Below are 16,327 nucleotides of genomic sequence, written 5' to 3'. Positions count from 1 at the left end.
AGAAAGCAGAGGAAGATGCTACACATTTTCAAACAACCAGACCTCATGAGAACTCACTCACTACCACGAGAACAGCAAGGGAAAAATCCATCCCCATGATCCAATCCCCTCCCACCAGGTCCCTTCCACAACATTGGGGATCACAATTTGACATGAGATTTCGGTGGGGACACAAATCCAAACCATATTATTCAACCCCTTGCCCCTCCTAAATCTCATGTCCTTTCACATTCCAAAATACAATCATACCTTCCCAACAGTCCCCCAAAGTCTGACTTGATTCCAACATTAACTCAAAAGTTCACAGTCCAAAGTATCACTTGAGACAAGTCAATTCCCTTCTGTCTATGAGACTGTAAAATCAAAACCAGTTAGTTACTTCCAAGATACAATGGGGGTAGAGGCATTCACTAAATATTCCCATTCCAAAAGGAAGAAAGTGGCCAAAACAAAAGGGCTACAGGCCCCATGCAAGTCCCAAATCCAGCAGGGCAGTCATTAAATCTAAAAGCTCCAAAATAATCTCCTTTAACTCCATGTCTCACATCCAGGCAACAATGATGCAAGGGGTGGGCCCACAGGGCCTTGGGTAGCTCTACTCCTATGGTTCTGCAGGGTACAATCCCTGTGGTTGCTTTGTTTCACAGGCTGCCATTGAGTGCCTGCAGCTTCTCCAGGCACACAGTGCAAGTTGTCAGTGGGTCTATCATTCTGTGGTCTGGAGAAGAGTGGCCCTCTTCTCACTGCTCCACTAGGCAGTGCCCCAGTGGGGACTCTGTGTGGGGGCCCAAACCCCACATATCCCTTCTGCACTGCTCTAGTAGAGATTCTCCATGAGAGCTCTGTCCCTGCAGCAGACTTTTGCCTGGATATCCAGGCATTTGCATACATCCTCTGAAATTGAGTCTGAGGCTCCCAAGACTCAATTGTTGCCCTCTGTGCACCCACATGCTTAACACTATATGGAAGCTGCCTAGGCTAACGGCTTGCACCCTCTGGAGCCTGAGATGTACCTGGGCCCCTTTAAGCCACAGCTGGAGCTGAAGCAGCTGGATCATAGGGAGCAGTGTCCCAAGGTTCTGCAGGGTAGCGGGGCCCTGGGCCCAGTCCATGAAACCATTCTTTCCTCCTAGGCCTTCAGGCCTGTGATGGGAGGCTCTGCTGTGAAGGTCTCTGAAACGCCTTTGAGGCATTTTCCTCATTGTCTTGAATATTAATATTCAGCTCCTCTTTGCTGATGCAAATTTCTGTAGCCAGCTTGAATTCCTTTTGAGAAAATTAGTTTTTCTTTTCTACCACATGGTCAAGCTGCACATTTTCTAAACTTTTATGATCTAGTTTCCTTCTAAATATAAGTTCCAGTTTTAGAACATCTCTTTACTTACGTATATGACCATATACTTTTAGAAATAACCAGGCCAAATCTTAAACAGTTTGCTGCTTAGAAATTTGTTCTGCCAGATTACCCTAAATCATCCCTCTCAAGTTCAAAATTCCACAGATACCTAGAGCAGGGGCACAATGCCACAATCTCTTTGCTAAAGCATAGCAAGAGTAACCTTTCTTCCAGTTCCCAGTAAGTTCCTCATCTCCATCTGAGACCACATCAGCCTGGACTTCATTTGTCAATATTACTATCAGCATTTTTATCACAACAATTTAACTAGTCTCTAGGAAGTTACAAACTTTCCCTTGTCTTTCTGTCTTCTGAGCCCTCCAAACTGTTCAAATTTCTGCCTGTTAGTGAGTTACAAAGTCTCTTTCACATATTCAGATATGTTTATAGCAATGCCCCACTCCTGATACCAATTTTCTGTATTAGCCCATTCTAGCACTGCCATAAAGTAATACCTGAAATTGGGTAATTTATAAAGCGCAGAGGTTTAATTGGCTTACAGTTCCACAGGATGTACAGGAAGCATGGCTAGGGAGGCCTCAGGAAACTTGCAAACATTGTGGAAGGGGAAGCAGGCACATCTTACATGGCCAGAAGAGGAGTAAGAGAGAGAGAGAAGGGGGAGGTGCTACACACTTTTAAACAACCAGATCTCTTAAAAACTCACTCTCTACCATGAGAACAGCAAGGGGGAAATCCATCCCCATGATCCAATCACCTTGTACCTCATCCAAACTTGACATGAGATTTGGGCAGGGACACCAATCCAAACCATATCATGTGGTATTTTATTTCATTATCTAAAATTATTTTACAGTTATAAAATCTCCTCTCTTTATCACTCTTCAAAGTAATGACTTCTGTTGGTTTCTCTATTCTATACTGGCTTTATAGAATGTTTAGCCAGTTTTCAATAACATAGTTCTTAGTCGTGTCAACACATTATTTCATTCTTCATAATGTACAATTCATTATCAGTGTAGTTACTACACATAGTTCTTCCATTTTTAACAAACAAAAAAAAGTGTATATCGTTTAAATGGTGTATTCCAAGACATTTCTTATATGGCAGGATGATTAAAAGCCTGGGCTTTGAAGTCATTCTTCCATTCAAAAATCATATATTGGTCACCTGCTCTTTGCCAGGCACTGTGCTATGTGTTAGGGATACACTGATGAACAGGAACAGACACTATCTCTGTGGTGCAATTAACTAAGTGAAGAGGACACAGGTTAATCAACTCATCAGAGATATAAATATGTAATTCAGAACTGTATCAAGTGCTGAGAAGAAATAGTACAAGTTTCTGTATGAATTCCTTTTGGAGGGCCTGACCCATTCCACGAGGTCAAAGGAACTTCTCTAAAAGAGCTAAGATCTAAAGGATAATTATCAAGTTACTCAGGAAGAGGAGGGTTGAAAACAACCTTCTGGTCAGAAAGAACAACGGCCCCATGAGGGAAGGCAACATGACAAAATAAGGAAAATTTGCACATGGTGAGAAGGAAAAAGCAGGCAGGGGTGAGACTGCATGGAGTCTTGAAAGCCATTTCAAGGTATATGGGCTTCACCAGCCTGACAATGAGAAGCCACTGAATTTTGAATTTCAGCTAGGAATTCTAGCTCTACTGCCTTTTAGCATATGACATTCAGCTTAATATTTCCTGTGCCTCAGTTTTCTCACCTGTAAAATGATATAAAAATAAGGCCTACTTCGTAGAAGATCTATATAACCAAAAAAAAAAAAAAAAGAGTGAGACTCTCATATACATTACCTATAATTACTGCAAGTCACTTTAGACTTAATCTTTCTCAGTCAGTCTGAAAGATTAGATTACTCCTAAATCAATTCTGAAATGGAATCTTCAGCTGTTTGAAGGTCTACCAGATGGACAAGAGAGGAAGCTCTTTGATATAACTACCTATCAGATTATCACGGTCAATTTCAACATCTCTAACACTAAACTTATCTCCATTTCTCCTAAACCTGCATGTTTCTCCCACTGTTTTTCCTGTAAATGGTACAATCAATCCTTCAATCATGTAAACTGGAGACCTGGCAGGAAGGCTGAACCTCTCTGTTTTCCTCAGCTCTGTATCTAATTAGTCTCAAGTCCTTCAAATTGTACTGGCAAGGCGTCGGGTGAATTCCTCCCCCTTTCCTGCCACAATTGGCTGGTTCAGGCCTTCATCCTCTCTTGCTATCCAATTATAATTACTTTATAATAAAACCCTTCAGCTCACAGATTCCACCACCAATTCACCCTTCAGTTACTTTTATAGAACATAGATCAAATTCTTCTGCTTATAGCTACCTTTTATGGTTCTTCTTCAACTACCATTTATTTAATCTTCCCTCAACTCCCTCTGAGAGAACAAAATTTAAACTCTTGAGCAGGCACGCCAGGCCCTTTTCAGCTACCCCTTAACCTTTTTCTTAAACCATGCTTCATGCCAGCTCTTTCCTACACACATTCTATATATGTAAAACAACGAAACTGCTTGCATATCTCCAAAATGCACCATGTGCACCTCCCATTGCCTATACATCTTCACTCCTGCAGTGCATTCTACCAGGAATACCATCCTGCCCCAGCTTTCCTGTTCTCATGTGCTGAGCAACATCTACTTCTCCTTCAAGGCCAGCTTGAACATCAACTAGAGTGTAAAGATTTTCTCCCAACTGCTGCCTTACCTACAGGTCTTTTCCCTCTTAATGCTCTTTGCACAGACCTCATAAAGCAGTTATCCTACTGTTCTTGTTTCTGTCCATCCATCTCATCCCAGCAGAGGGCACAGAACATTGCTTATCTCCCCATCACATAGAAAAGTACCAGGCTCAGTAGTGGTGCCTAATATATGTTAGGTGAGTGAATGAGAAAATAATTAAATTAAAGGGAGATGGTTTCATCCTGCTAGATAAGCTGTTAGAGATTTTTAAACAAATTAGAAGATGCTTTAATAAGAACTGAGCTTTCTATCACTGGAAGTTTTCCAATAGAAAGATGGTTTCTGGAAAACAAAGTCAAAGATTTATATATCAGATTAGAAGCTGGCTAAAGTGTTCTCAAAAGTTCTTTAAACTAAAACTTTGCATTATACTCTGTTCCAATGTTTTTCTCACAGGAGTATACCCAAACATTTCAGCTGTGCACAGAACATTAGTCAAAATAAATAATAACACCAAGCCTTATTCTATAGTAAACAAGCAACCCTGGGAATAAAGCGGCTTTTTCTCAAGGAATTGATTCCAGAAACATTAAATGTCTGAGAGTAGTTTCATCCTCAACAAGTGAGGCTTTACTCACTGGGTTTGAGAAAATGATAACTAAAAACAAATATAGTGCATGCCTATAGCAAGAAACAGAACTAAAACGAGACTAGGTCAACTCAAAACTAACCCAGATACTAAACCTAGAAGTGCAACTTACGAGGGGGATTCAGGACTCCTTGCTAATCACGTTATTTTCTGCAATTTTCCAAATTAACTATGAAAATAATCCTTCAAATGCCACTCACAGTGGCTAAATTATTAGGAACATTATAGTTATATGTAGCTAGGCTTTATAGCTTCTTACGTTTTCTTCAGTATTGCAACATGTTACTTGAAGCTCAAGGAGATATTTTAAAACTAAACGAAGTATTACTTGATAGAAACATATTTAATATATTATTTGGCAGGACATTTGTCACAATCTCTCTTGCAAAATACTTAGAAAATGCTAGCTTTCAACAAATATTTAGAAACATAAAATTTGCAGTGCTGAGGATATGGTCTGCTTTTGTTTGAATATAATTATATAAAAGCAACTCTTGAATCAAGTTGTTTTCTGAATCAGAATTGTATGTGTATGCACATTTCCTCAGTGTATTATGGAATGTGTACCTATAATTTCCATAAAATAGTAAGGTCACAGTTGAGAAACAGTCCTTTCTATCTTTCGACTGTCTGCCATCTGTAACATATAGTCCCACATAAGATGACAGTGACACAAATAATTTTTGTTCAAGGATGACGGCTGTCTAAAACCACCTCCCTAAACTTTTCATGTCAAACCTGTTAGCAAAGAGAAGAACGTAAAAGAGAGATCTGAATCTTAGTTACAGCTTTATGTGTATAGAAAAGGACTTTGACAAATAATTCAAATTTTCACAATTTTTATTGGCTAATCTTGAAAATGGAAAAAGTGGACCAGAAGCTCTCCTTCTTTAAAAATAGGATTTAAATTTTGGGTTTTTTTTTTCTGTCTCCCAGGCATGATCATAGCTCATTGCACCTGGAACTCCTGGGCTCATCTGATCCTCCTGCCTTGATCTCCCAAGTGCTGAGGTTACAGGCATGAGCCACCACACTTAGCCTTTAAATTGTTATTTGTTAAAATGTAAAAGTAAGATCAAGCCTTGATTATTTGGAGGCTGGTTGCACAAAGTGAGTCACATGTGTGTTTCATGTTGCCAGGCCTGCTCCCTTCTGCCTTTTTGTGAGTCTGTGCCTTCTCAGCTTCCCTCTACCAGGGGATGGGCAGAAGGAAAGAGAGCAAACAGGCAACACTGTTTGCTAAAGCTGTGAAAGAATAGGCCATGTAAATGATGGCTGAAATACCGTCTGGAGATTACTAGTGGGTATCACTTCAGAATGAACATCAATTAATTAGAGCTGAATAAATCAATAGCACCCTGGAGCTGTTCTGACTGATAGTTTTTCTAGACCATCATGTTTTCCTATAGATAGGGTGACCATGCATCCTGATCTGACCAGAAGAGATCCACTATAAGCCTCTGTTGTTTGGTCATAATTGTTAACAGAAATATCCCCTTTTCTTCAGTCTCCACATTGTCCTGGTTTCCATGATAAAGTATATGATCACCCTATAGTCACTACAGGTAAAAGAAGAGTAAAATGCCTCATTCTACAGGATAGTTTCTGTGCAGTCTAACTGCAGTAAACTCCACTTCCCCCACATCCCAGCTCAGGATTATTCCCTGAGTGGAGTCAATGAGGGAGGAGCCTATTGCTCAGTACGCAGCAGAATGTGCTGTGAAGAATCTTCCACGTACCTCTCAAAAAACATTCCTTAAGACGCATGTAGCAGCTCAAGTCTTTGCTCAGCTGAGCCACAATGTATATATAAAAAAGTAGATCAGCTTTACTCTGAGACTAAAAGACTTTTTTTTTTTTGAGACGGAGTCTCACTTTGCTGCCCAGACTAGAGTGCAGTGACGCAATCTTGGCTCACTGCAACCTCCACCTCCCAGGTTCAAGTGTTTCTTTTGCCTCAGTTCCCCTAGTAGCTAGGATGGCAGCTGCACGCCACCATGCCCAGTTAATTTTTGTATTTTTAGTAGAGACGGGGTTTCGCCATTTTAGCCAGGCTGGTCTGGAACTCCTGACCTCAGGTGATCCACCAGCCTGGGCCTCCCAAAGTGCTGGGATTACAGGCATGAACCACCATGTCCGGCTGACTAAAGGATTTTTTTATGGTTAAAATTTATTTTAAAAAACCACAAATATTTGTCGGAGGGCTTTCCACTATTCCTTAGGAAGAGTTCAAAAATTCTTGAATACCGTTCATAGCATAAAGCTGGGGACATCAATTTAAAATGTAGTATTTCAATATGATTCATAAATGTCCTTCCTGTGAATTCAAACTTCTACTTCCCAAGAATCTAACTCTTCAGATTCTGTATGGATCAAATACCTAAGGTTCACTACGGATGGCCAGAGAAAAAGAAACAGAGCATTGAGCCTCCTGTCATTTCATCTGCCGCGCATATATCCCAAAAGCATAAACTAATTTCCTGCCTACTTTTTTAGACTTTCTTTTATAAGTTACTTTTCATATTTTAATCAGGGTAGTTCTTCTCTATTGCTATTATCTTTAGTAATGGTAAGCAAAAAACAATGGCTGTTATATAATGGTGAGATATGGGAGTTTATATTACACATTTAGAAAATTAGAAACAAACACATATTTGATGAATTTTAAGTTTTCGCCAATGTCAGAAATTTTTAAGGAGAACCATATTTATCTATATTTGTAATAACAGAAAATTACCATCTAAGAAAGACAAATGACTAAAAAGCTACAGAAGTTGTCTTTAAAATGGTGGAAGGCTCTCATTTCTTTAAATAATACGCCATTGAAATGTTACTAGTAACAAAAGCGTATAAATTTGAAGTAAAGGTAACCCACGTCCTTACTCCACCATGGAGAGAAGGCAAATCGGGGTCTCAAAAGACCCCTCGGGCAGTTCACCTACCCACACCATCTCCTATGAGCTCCTTCCCATCCTGAACTCACAAAACTCATGACAAACCTAGAAGCCCCAATACTTTTGTGCCGACTCCAGTACAACAGTACTAGAATCTGGCTTCTTCATCATGTGGAAAAGACACTGAACAGATGGCAAATCAAGGTGACTGGATCCATACAATAAAGAGAATGTAGAGCATGTGTGATTTTGAATGTGCTGTGGATTGTTTCTTCTAAGACACATTTATGGCTTACACTTAAAAACACATCTATGCCTTACATTTTTAAAAAAATACTCAATATATACTTTTTAACTTAAAAAACACAAAAAAACTCTCAGTTTGATTTTTGACTCTCAGAACAGGAAAACAAAATTGAATGGGTTCCCAATGCTTTTGTGATTAAGATTTATTTTTCTTTTCCCTAAAATCCTAGTGGGGTAGAAAAGGTAAGAAGGTACCAATATAGTAAAAATAGATTTAAAAAACTAAGACTACTTAAAATGCCAGTGCAGAGTAAAAGCCTATAGCTTTTGACCTCATGGGTAATGGGGATCAATCTTGCAAACCCAGAGGGAGGAACAATCTCCCTCTTCATAGTCAGAATGTGAAGTCTGGTTTAAGAAATGGGTTCATATGCCACACTGATGTGTTCTACTTGTAATTCCAATGAGAACTAAAAGCTAGTATTAAAGCCTTGCTCCTCAGGGTGCGACGCTCAGACCAGCAGCATTGGCATCACAGAGGAGCTTGTTAGAAATGCACTCTCAGGTAGAACTCAGGACACACTAAATCCAAATCTGCATTTTAACAAGATCTCCAGGTAATGTGCATACACTCTGAGGTTTTAGAAGCACTGTTCCAGAGAACTTGGAATGAGCAGGTGGACAGCTAATCCCTTCCTTCTGAGGATGTTTACTTGACTTCTCTCATGCAAATAAATCCACCACTGTTTCCAGCAATTTAACTTCTACTACACTTGGATAAAAAACAAAACTGGACTTTCAATTCCTGTTCTGCTACTTACTAGCAAGTTACTGAATTACTCTGAGTACCAGTTTCTTTACCTAAAAAGAGAGAGAGAGAGAGACAGACTTAGAAAACTATTTTATGGGTCTATTATGAGAATTAGATGAGAGTAGTGTTAAGAATGGCCAGGAATGTCTCCAGCACAGGCTGAAAATGACTTCTGACTTGGTAATGATAGGATCTGCAAACATTGCCTTAACACTGAAAAAGTAAAATGAGTATCCCTAAAATTAGCCTATTATACATTTCATACTGTTCTAACAAAAATCCCAACAGATTTTTTTTTTCTTTTTTTTTTCTTTTTTTTGAGACAGAGTGTCACTGTCGTCAGCCTGTAGCACAGCGGGGCAATCTTAGCTCACTGCAACATCTACCTCCCGGGTTCAAGTGATTCCCCTACTTCAGTCTTCCGAGTAGCTGGGATTACAGGTGCCAAAACGCCCAGCTAATTTTTGTATTTCTAGTAGAGACAGGGTTTCACCATGTTGGCCAGAATGGTCTCAATCTCTTGACCTTGTGGACCGCCCACCTCGGCCTCCCAAAGTGCTGGGATTACAGGTGTGATCCACTGCTCCCAGCCCCAACTGTTATTTTTAATTGGATAAAATAATCTTAAACATTTTTTAAAAGAAATCTTAACCAAGTCAAGAAATGAAGGCATATATATATATACACACACACATTTATATTTATACATATATTTATATTTATTTTGATACATAATATATTTATATTTATACGTATAAAATCTTGTAGAAAATTATATTACAGGCCAGGCACGGTGGCTCACACCTGTAATCCCAGCACTTTGGGAGGCCGAGGCGGGTGGATCATGAGGTCAGGAATTCGAGACTAGCCTGGCCAATATGGTGAAACCCCATCTCTACTAAAAAATACAAAAATTAGCCAGGCAAGGTGGTATGCACCTGTAGTCCCAGCTATTCCAGGAGGCCAAGGCAGGAGAATCACTTGAACCCGGGAGGCGGAGGTTGCAGTGAGCTGAGATTGCGCCACTGGACTCCAGCCTGGTGACAGAGTGAGACTTCATCTCAAAAAAAAAAAAAAAAAAAGAATATTATATTACAAAGAATATAGAAAAGTTTAACTATTGTATAGAAACAGATAACATAAATGAAATTAACACTTAAAATATAGGGCAAACCTAAATGATAAATATGAAATAGTTAATGAATATGAAATGAAATGATATCTATGAAAAATATATATAAAATGATGCTCATGCTCACTGGTACTGAGGTAGGTACAAAATAAAGTAACAATGAGATAATACTTTAAATGTTTCAGATTGGCAAAAATTTAGAAGTGCCATGTTACCAACAAGATGGCAACAAATATTTTTGTACATATAATGGGGTAATTACTGCTTTTATTTTTAGGGAACAGATTCCCAGAACAAGATTGCTGGGTCAAAGGAATTGCAGTAGTGATAGCAACAGTAGCAGTATTAATCATAACAATAGCAATTACTATGATTAGTACCATAATGATAGTAGCAGTTCACCTCCTGGTAATCTGCTAGAACATCATCATTATTGTAGTAGTTATAGTAATAACTGCAATACTGCTATTGCATAGATAGCACTTATTATGTGCCACTGTTCTCAGTGCTTTATATATGTTAACTCTAATCCTCCTCACAACAACTCTAAAAAATAGGTAACTATGATTCCTATTTTACAGGCTAGGAAACAGACACTAAATGTGCCTAGCAAACATAGTGGGAAGCATTAGCTATTTTGTATGTTAGTTAGATAGGTTGGCTACTTTTGTTTTTGTTGTTATCACATATATTTTTACATAGCAATTCCACTCCTATGACTCTAACTCAAATGAGAAACTAATTTAACAACAAAAAAATCAAGGATTTACATGTATAGTAGTGTATATCTGTCATGGACAGGTATGAGTAAATCTATCTTTGTATGAAACAAAATACAGAAAAATGTACACAAGATGCTTAACCTGGACTATTTTGTTGAAGCGTAGATGATATTGGGAGAAGAGGAGGGCTGGAGAAAGAGGGAAGCAATCCAAATAAGTCAATAAATCGGAACACACTCACACACACTGCACACAAAGATAGAAAGTTAGAAGGTTTAAGTACAGGGTAACAGCAAAGAAATAATGTTTACATTCTCTGGGGACACAAAGAGCCCTGGAAGAGTTTCAGGAATAGGTGCTTCTTTGCAAATTTCATTTCCAAGAGGAGTGATACTTTTGTTGAATGATTTGGTTCTTTTTTTTCCCCACAGTATAAAGTAATAAGAAATTTTTCAAAGCTTTATTCTTTATTGAACAACAACAACAACAATCTTAGTAATTCTAAGGTTCAAAACTCAGTAAGGTTCAAGTTAAAGACACTGTCTAGGGGCAAGAAAGCTGAGTTCTGTTCCTGGCACTGCCACCATTGGACTATTTGATCTTTGGCAAGTCACTTAATCTGCACTTAATTTCCTCACTCACAAAGGAAGGAAGTTCAACCAGGCCATCTTTAAAGCTCCTTTTAGAAGTGGAATGTGATGATTCTATAATTAAAAAGCACAATGTAGAGAAGTGAAAAACTAGTAAATAGGTGTAAGTATCAAACATTTTAAAGAAATGGAGTTTAAAATCTTAAGAATTTGTAATGATCCAGGTAACTTAATGATTCACTTAAAAATCGAACTTTTAAGAAGTATAAACTACAATAAGATCAACTTGGCGATTTTACATTTCCAAATGGTGAATTTAACTACCCAATGCTTTAATTTTGAGAAATTAATGCTTTAATGTTGAGAAAAGGAATGCTGCTATTTTAGATATTTTCAGATTACTCACGTAAGACTTAATTTGTCCTTTAAAAAAGGGCCATCTATAAGGTGCAGCTCAACCAAAATGTCATCTTCTAGAGACCACATGTAATAGTTCTATGAAAAAAAGGCTGGGCGATGCCAGCCAGTCAGCCACATACATAAATTCCACCATAAAATTTGTAACAGAAAATTTTGAATAAAATTGTTAATAGAACACAAAAAATGGAAATAACAATTTGCTTAAGAATGGCAGCCTCCTGAAGCAACATTCACAGTTTAAATTGTTATACCTTCCTAAGTTTTATAAGTAATAATGATTATTAATCACACTCTATGAAAATTTAAAGCATAAAATGTCATTAACTCATAGGGCATAAAGAGTTCCATGAGCTTGTTACATTTTATGTATTTTTATTTCCTTAAATGGTTATGGGATTTTCCAAAAGCATACACACAATTCCTTAAACTTTGCCAACTTAGAATTAGTTACATAAAAATCACCCTTCAGACCGTATGGAATCCCCCAGACAAATCTACTCAGCCTTTCTATGATAGGTTATCTGGGTGTGAATTCCCTGCCCCCTCCCCCCCAAAAAATATTAAGACTTGGCCCAACTAGATTTTACAGGCGACAGAGATGTAAAGAAACAATTTCTGGCTTGCACAGTTATCTAAAATTCCCGCAAACAAGCGGCTCCCTAAGTAGTATGTCATAATTTTCTTATCTATGAGTACAAGCACGTGCATTTATTTATATCCCTAGATTAACTTCAAATCTAATTTTACTGCCAGTAGTATCCAGGGGTGGATTTCTTTGTTCTAATTACAAATGGAACTTGAGCTAGATCAAAGGCATTTTAAGAAGGTCAAATTTTACTTCTCTGAAAAATACAGGGTGTTATCCCATGTAATTAATTAATGCTTAGCCATGCCCTTTGGCGCATTATCCGGTAGCTGCAGAAAACCAGAGCCAGCCGTTCCCACCTGTTGGTGCAGTGAAACTTACTTACCCAAAAGAGCAGATTGAGGGCGTAGAGCAGGCAGCGCAGACACTTCACCGAATCTTCTCTGGCCATTGTGAGCCCCGTAAGGGAGAAGCCCCATCCTTTCACCACATCCTACTCCCAGGGGCAAAACGGCAGCGATCTGCAGGGGGCGAGGGAGAGAGAACAGGGGACATCTCACCATCAGGCTCCCCACTGCCTGCCCGTCCCTCCTCCGCCAGCCCTCAGCAGGGTCCAGAGGGTCCTGAAGCCCAGTGCATTCGAGACATCGCCTCATCAAAATTCATTTGTTAAAGTCATAATAGTAACTAAACTCCCAAAAGTTCCAAACCGGCTTCAGATAACACCTGCTGGGAAAAGAAAAGAGCAACTATCCGGATGAATGAAGTCGCACAGTAAACTCGCGTTCTCAGGAACACGCGACGGGGCCCTGTGTATTCTGATGAGACACTCTTGGAAACCTCCCTCACCACGCCCCTCCTCGGGGACCGCTCTGCTCGGAACTGTCCTTAAGGTTAGAAAACACACTGCCCCCTACCCCGGACACGTCACAGGCGCCACCGGCAAGCCCGAGAGCATGAGCACCCTTCCAGTTAGGACAGTTCCTGGGCACTCCAACTCCGCACCCCTCTACCCTGCCCCGCAGCTCGGGTGTGAATGCAAGGGACTGGGGGGGTGGGGGGAGGGTTCGGGGGGCGCAGCGCGGAGCTGGGATTCCGCCCGGCGACTAGGGTTTCTCTGGGAGAACGTGAGAAATGATGTTTTCGGCCCCAGAATGATGGATTAGCCTGGGACACGGGGCAGGGGGCGGGGAGGGGGCGCGGGGGAATTAGGGCCCGTGCAGCTGTGCAGACGCCGGGTTAGTCATTCAAATCCCCTTACCCCGCCCCGGCCGCTCCCGCGACCCCTCGCTCAAAGCCGCCCGCGGAGCACAAAGCGAGCGCGGCCACCGACCCAGCCATCGCGTCCGCGCGCCCCCGACAGGGCGCGAGGGGAAGCGCCGGCGGCAGGGAGCCCCAGAGCCAGCCCTTAAGTAGTTTAGCACACAGCGCGGAGGGCAGCCGCCGGCGGGCTGGCGGGACAGCGGGCAGGAAAGGCGACAGACGCGCGGCCACTTACCGTAGGCGCTGGGCCCCGTGCCCACCGCCCGCCGGGGTATAGTCGGGGGCGCACGGCGGGGGCTCATCGGAGCAGGGACCTTCTTCGCGGAGAACCGGAGGGCTTCATTGGCTTCAGCTGTAGACGCTTCTTTCTCTTCCTCTCCCCCCGCCGCCGCCGTCGCCGCCTCCTGGGAAAAAGAAAAAAAAAAGTCCTGGGCAGCAGTTGCTGGAAAGTCTCTGCTAAGCCACCTCCCAGCGCCGCTGTCCCTCCCAAGTCCTCTCCGACTCCGGACGAGGCAGCGGCGGCAGTCAGGGCCAGCTGCACAAACTCTCAGCGCATGCTCCAGCCGCTGTTTGCCGGGGTTGGGTCCTAGTGGGTGTTTCTTGTCCCTCTCACCCAGCGAGAGTCCCCAAAGGGGCGCTTCACCTCTGCAGGATAGGGTCCAGAAGATAATGCCTAGGAACTTGGGAGAAGCCCGTGCAGTAAATCCCTTTAAAATGGTGGTGTCGAAGGAATGGAGGCTGGGTTGTAAGCATAGAGAAACGGGCTTTTATTATATGAAAATATTTGTGTTTGAGAAGGGGGGTGAAGGGGTGGCCCAACCCAATTCCTGCGATGAGAAACCAGTTTTCACAACCTTTATGGAGCCACCTCCTGTGATTTGTTATTAACATGGTGCCCTGTGATCCTTCTTATTGCTCTGTTGCCCTCCCTGATTTAAAAAAAAAAAAAAAGTTCTTTCCCACTTTCATACTGCACTAATAGCATTTACGGAAACATCAGAGTAATCATGTTCAGTCTGAAATGCAGAAGAAGAGGAAAGAACATTTTTAACTCTTAGAAGTAACTCAAGCTTTCCAAAATTTCTCCCGATAAAATTGTATTGAGTTTTAACTGGGTGATTTATTTTGAAATGTGTACATAGTAGTGGATCTTTGGAAAATCTAATTTTTTAAACTAGAAATTCACGAAGTATTACACAACAGGATACCATCCTTCCAAAAGAATCTTCCCTTTTAGAAGTTAGAAGTTTCACACTAAATAAAATGCCATTGGATCATATCCTCCACATAAAATGTGGATGTGTTATGCCTCACAATACTGCTCATTTCTAGGATTACTTTTGTGGGCACTGTGTGGCAAATAAAACTTCACCAACAAATAGCAATTACCTGGAATACGAGCAACAGCTTTGAGAAAACCTAGTAACTAGAGTCCTTAGATTTCCTTGCAGAAAAAAAAAAAAGAAAAGAAAATTCGAATCCTATGTCCATGACTACCTGTCTAGAGTCAGTTGCTGCATGACTGGAGTGACGATAAGACACGCAGTCTCATATGGAAAGAAGCAAAGTCAAGACCAAAAGACAACATGGTTGTTCTGGGTTAGGCTAGGAAAATTATTGGTAAGCAAGTCACTAAGCAGTATGGAAGACACAGCACAAAAGAGTATAAAGAAGTATAGCCTTGCACACACAAAAAAAAAACACCAAGAAAAGTGTCCAGTTATCCACCAGATAACTCCAACTCTGATAATGAAGCAGCTTCTAGAATCTTGGGGAAGAGTAAAGAAACCCACTTTTATCCTGTGCCAGTTTCTTCTCAAATTAGGGTGCATACCTATTTTAAGGAAAGGACTGCTGAAACAACCAGCCATCCAAATGCTATTGGTGCCACACATTCCCCGGAGAGGTATAAACATCCCCGCATTGAGAGGAGTCCATGACTGCTATTAAAACTAAGAAAAAGAGTGCCAACAATTCCCATGTGTCAAAGCAGAGATCCTCTTCTACTTCTAGAAAGTAGTTAAGTGCCCTTTCCTTAATTCATAAACCTTTAAGGGTCAACTGCCTTAAAGCAATAAAATACTAGAGGAAGTTACCTTAGAAGTATGTATGTCTTCTTCCTAGCAAACAAGGAATATAGATCCAAGAGAAATTAAAGTCGTTGCTCAATGTCACATCTGTAGTCCAACCCAGATTCCAAAGTAAAATCCAGAATAATGGCTCTCTAACTAGCACACTAGTTTAGTGGTTCTCAAAATTGTTGTACACGAGAATCACTTGGAGAGCTTTGAAACAACCCTAATTCTCTGGCATACCCGATACCACTTAAATTGGAATCTCTGCAGATGAGGCCTAGACATACAGGTTTTTCAAAGCTCCCAAGGTAATTCTAGTCTGCAGCAAAGTTTGAAAATCACTGCAGCTAGGACTTTACAGCTGTCTAAAAACTAGCAAAAGGGTCTCTTTAGATTTTGTTGGATCAAATCCCTCTCCTGTGAGTCGATAAATTGGGTTTATTATCCCCATTTTACAAGTTAAGAAGAAAGCAGAGCTGTAGTTACTGCTCTAATATTCCTGATAAATGGTCATCAGAGACAGTGAATCAACATTTCAGTAGAGAAGACCTCACCACATTTGAGACATTGCAGTAATGGGCAGTTTTGATCGCTTAAACTTGACCATACCACCTTTTAACTTCTACCCTTCAACCTTAGTTCCGCCCTTGGAGTCCATAACATGAGCAAGCCTTCTTCCCATATGACAGCCCTTCAACTACTTGAAGGCAGCTGTTCTTCTCTCCCTCTCCAATTCTTCTCTTCCCCGGAATTATAGAAGCACAGTAAGACCTGACATCGCAGCTGTCATTCTGAGGGTTCTATATTTTTCTCTGTGAGATCTGGTTTTTTTGTGTGTGAACAAAAGGAGAATAGAATGTCCATATCATAAT

At 40.7% G+C, this 16,327-nt stretch overlaps 1 protein-coding gene across 5 annotated transcripts in view; it reads right to left on the bottom strand.

The window, feature by feature from the left end:
• TSPAN12 (tetraspanin 12) overlaps positions 1-14,147 on the bottom strand; it is a 71,672-nt gene extending 57,525 nt beyond the window's left edge. Inside the window, exons 1-2 of one of the 5 annotated variants that reach the window (XM_033191936.1) lie at positions 13,616-14,147; positions 12,503-12,638 (exon numbers count right to left, since the gene is read on the bottom strand). In XM_033191936.1, coding sequence (XP_033047827.1) covers positions 12,503-12,568 — 66 coding nt within the window. In that variant the 5' untranslated portion in view covers positions 12,569-12,638; positions 13,616-14,147. Of the gene's footprint in view, positions 1-12,502; positions 12,639-12,843; positions 13,006-13,034; positions 13,168-13,450; positions 13,474-13,615 lie in introns of those variants that run through there. The other 4 variants (XM_033191940.1, XM_033191939.1, XM_033191938.1 and 1 more) reach the window with 4 other exon arrangements.
• Positions 14,148-16,327: the final 2,180 nt, after the last annotated feature.

The sequence above is a fragment of the Trachypithecus francoisi genome, unplaced genomic scaffold (assembly GCF_009764315.1).
Source record: "Trachypithecus francoisi isolate TF-2019V2 unplaced genomic scaffold, Tfra_2.0 Lachesis_group4, whole genome shotgun sequence".
Taxonomy (NCBI): Eukaryota; Metazoa; Chordata; class Mammalia; order Primates; family Cercopithecidae; genus Trachypithecus; species Trachypithecus francoisi.
The sequence above is the reverse complement of the archived record's forward strand: the minus strand, read 5'-3'. Positions and strand labels throughout refer to the sequence as shown.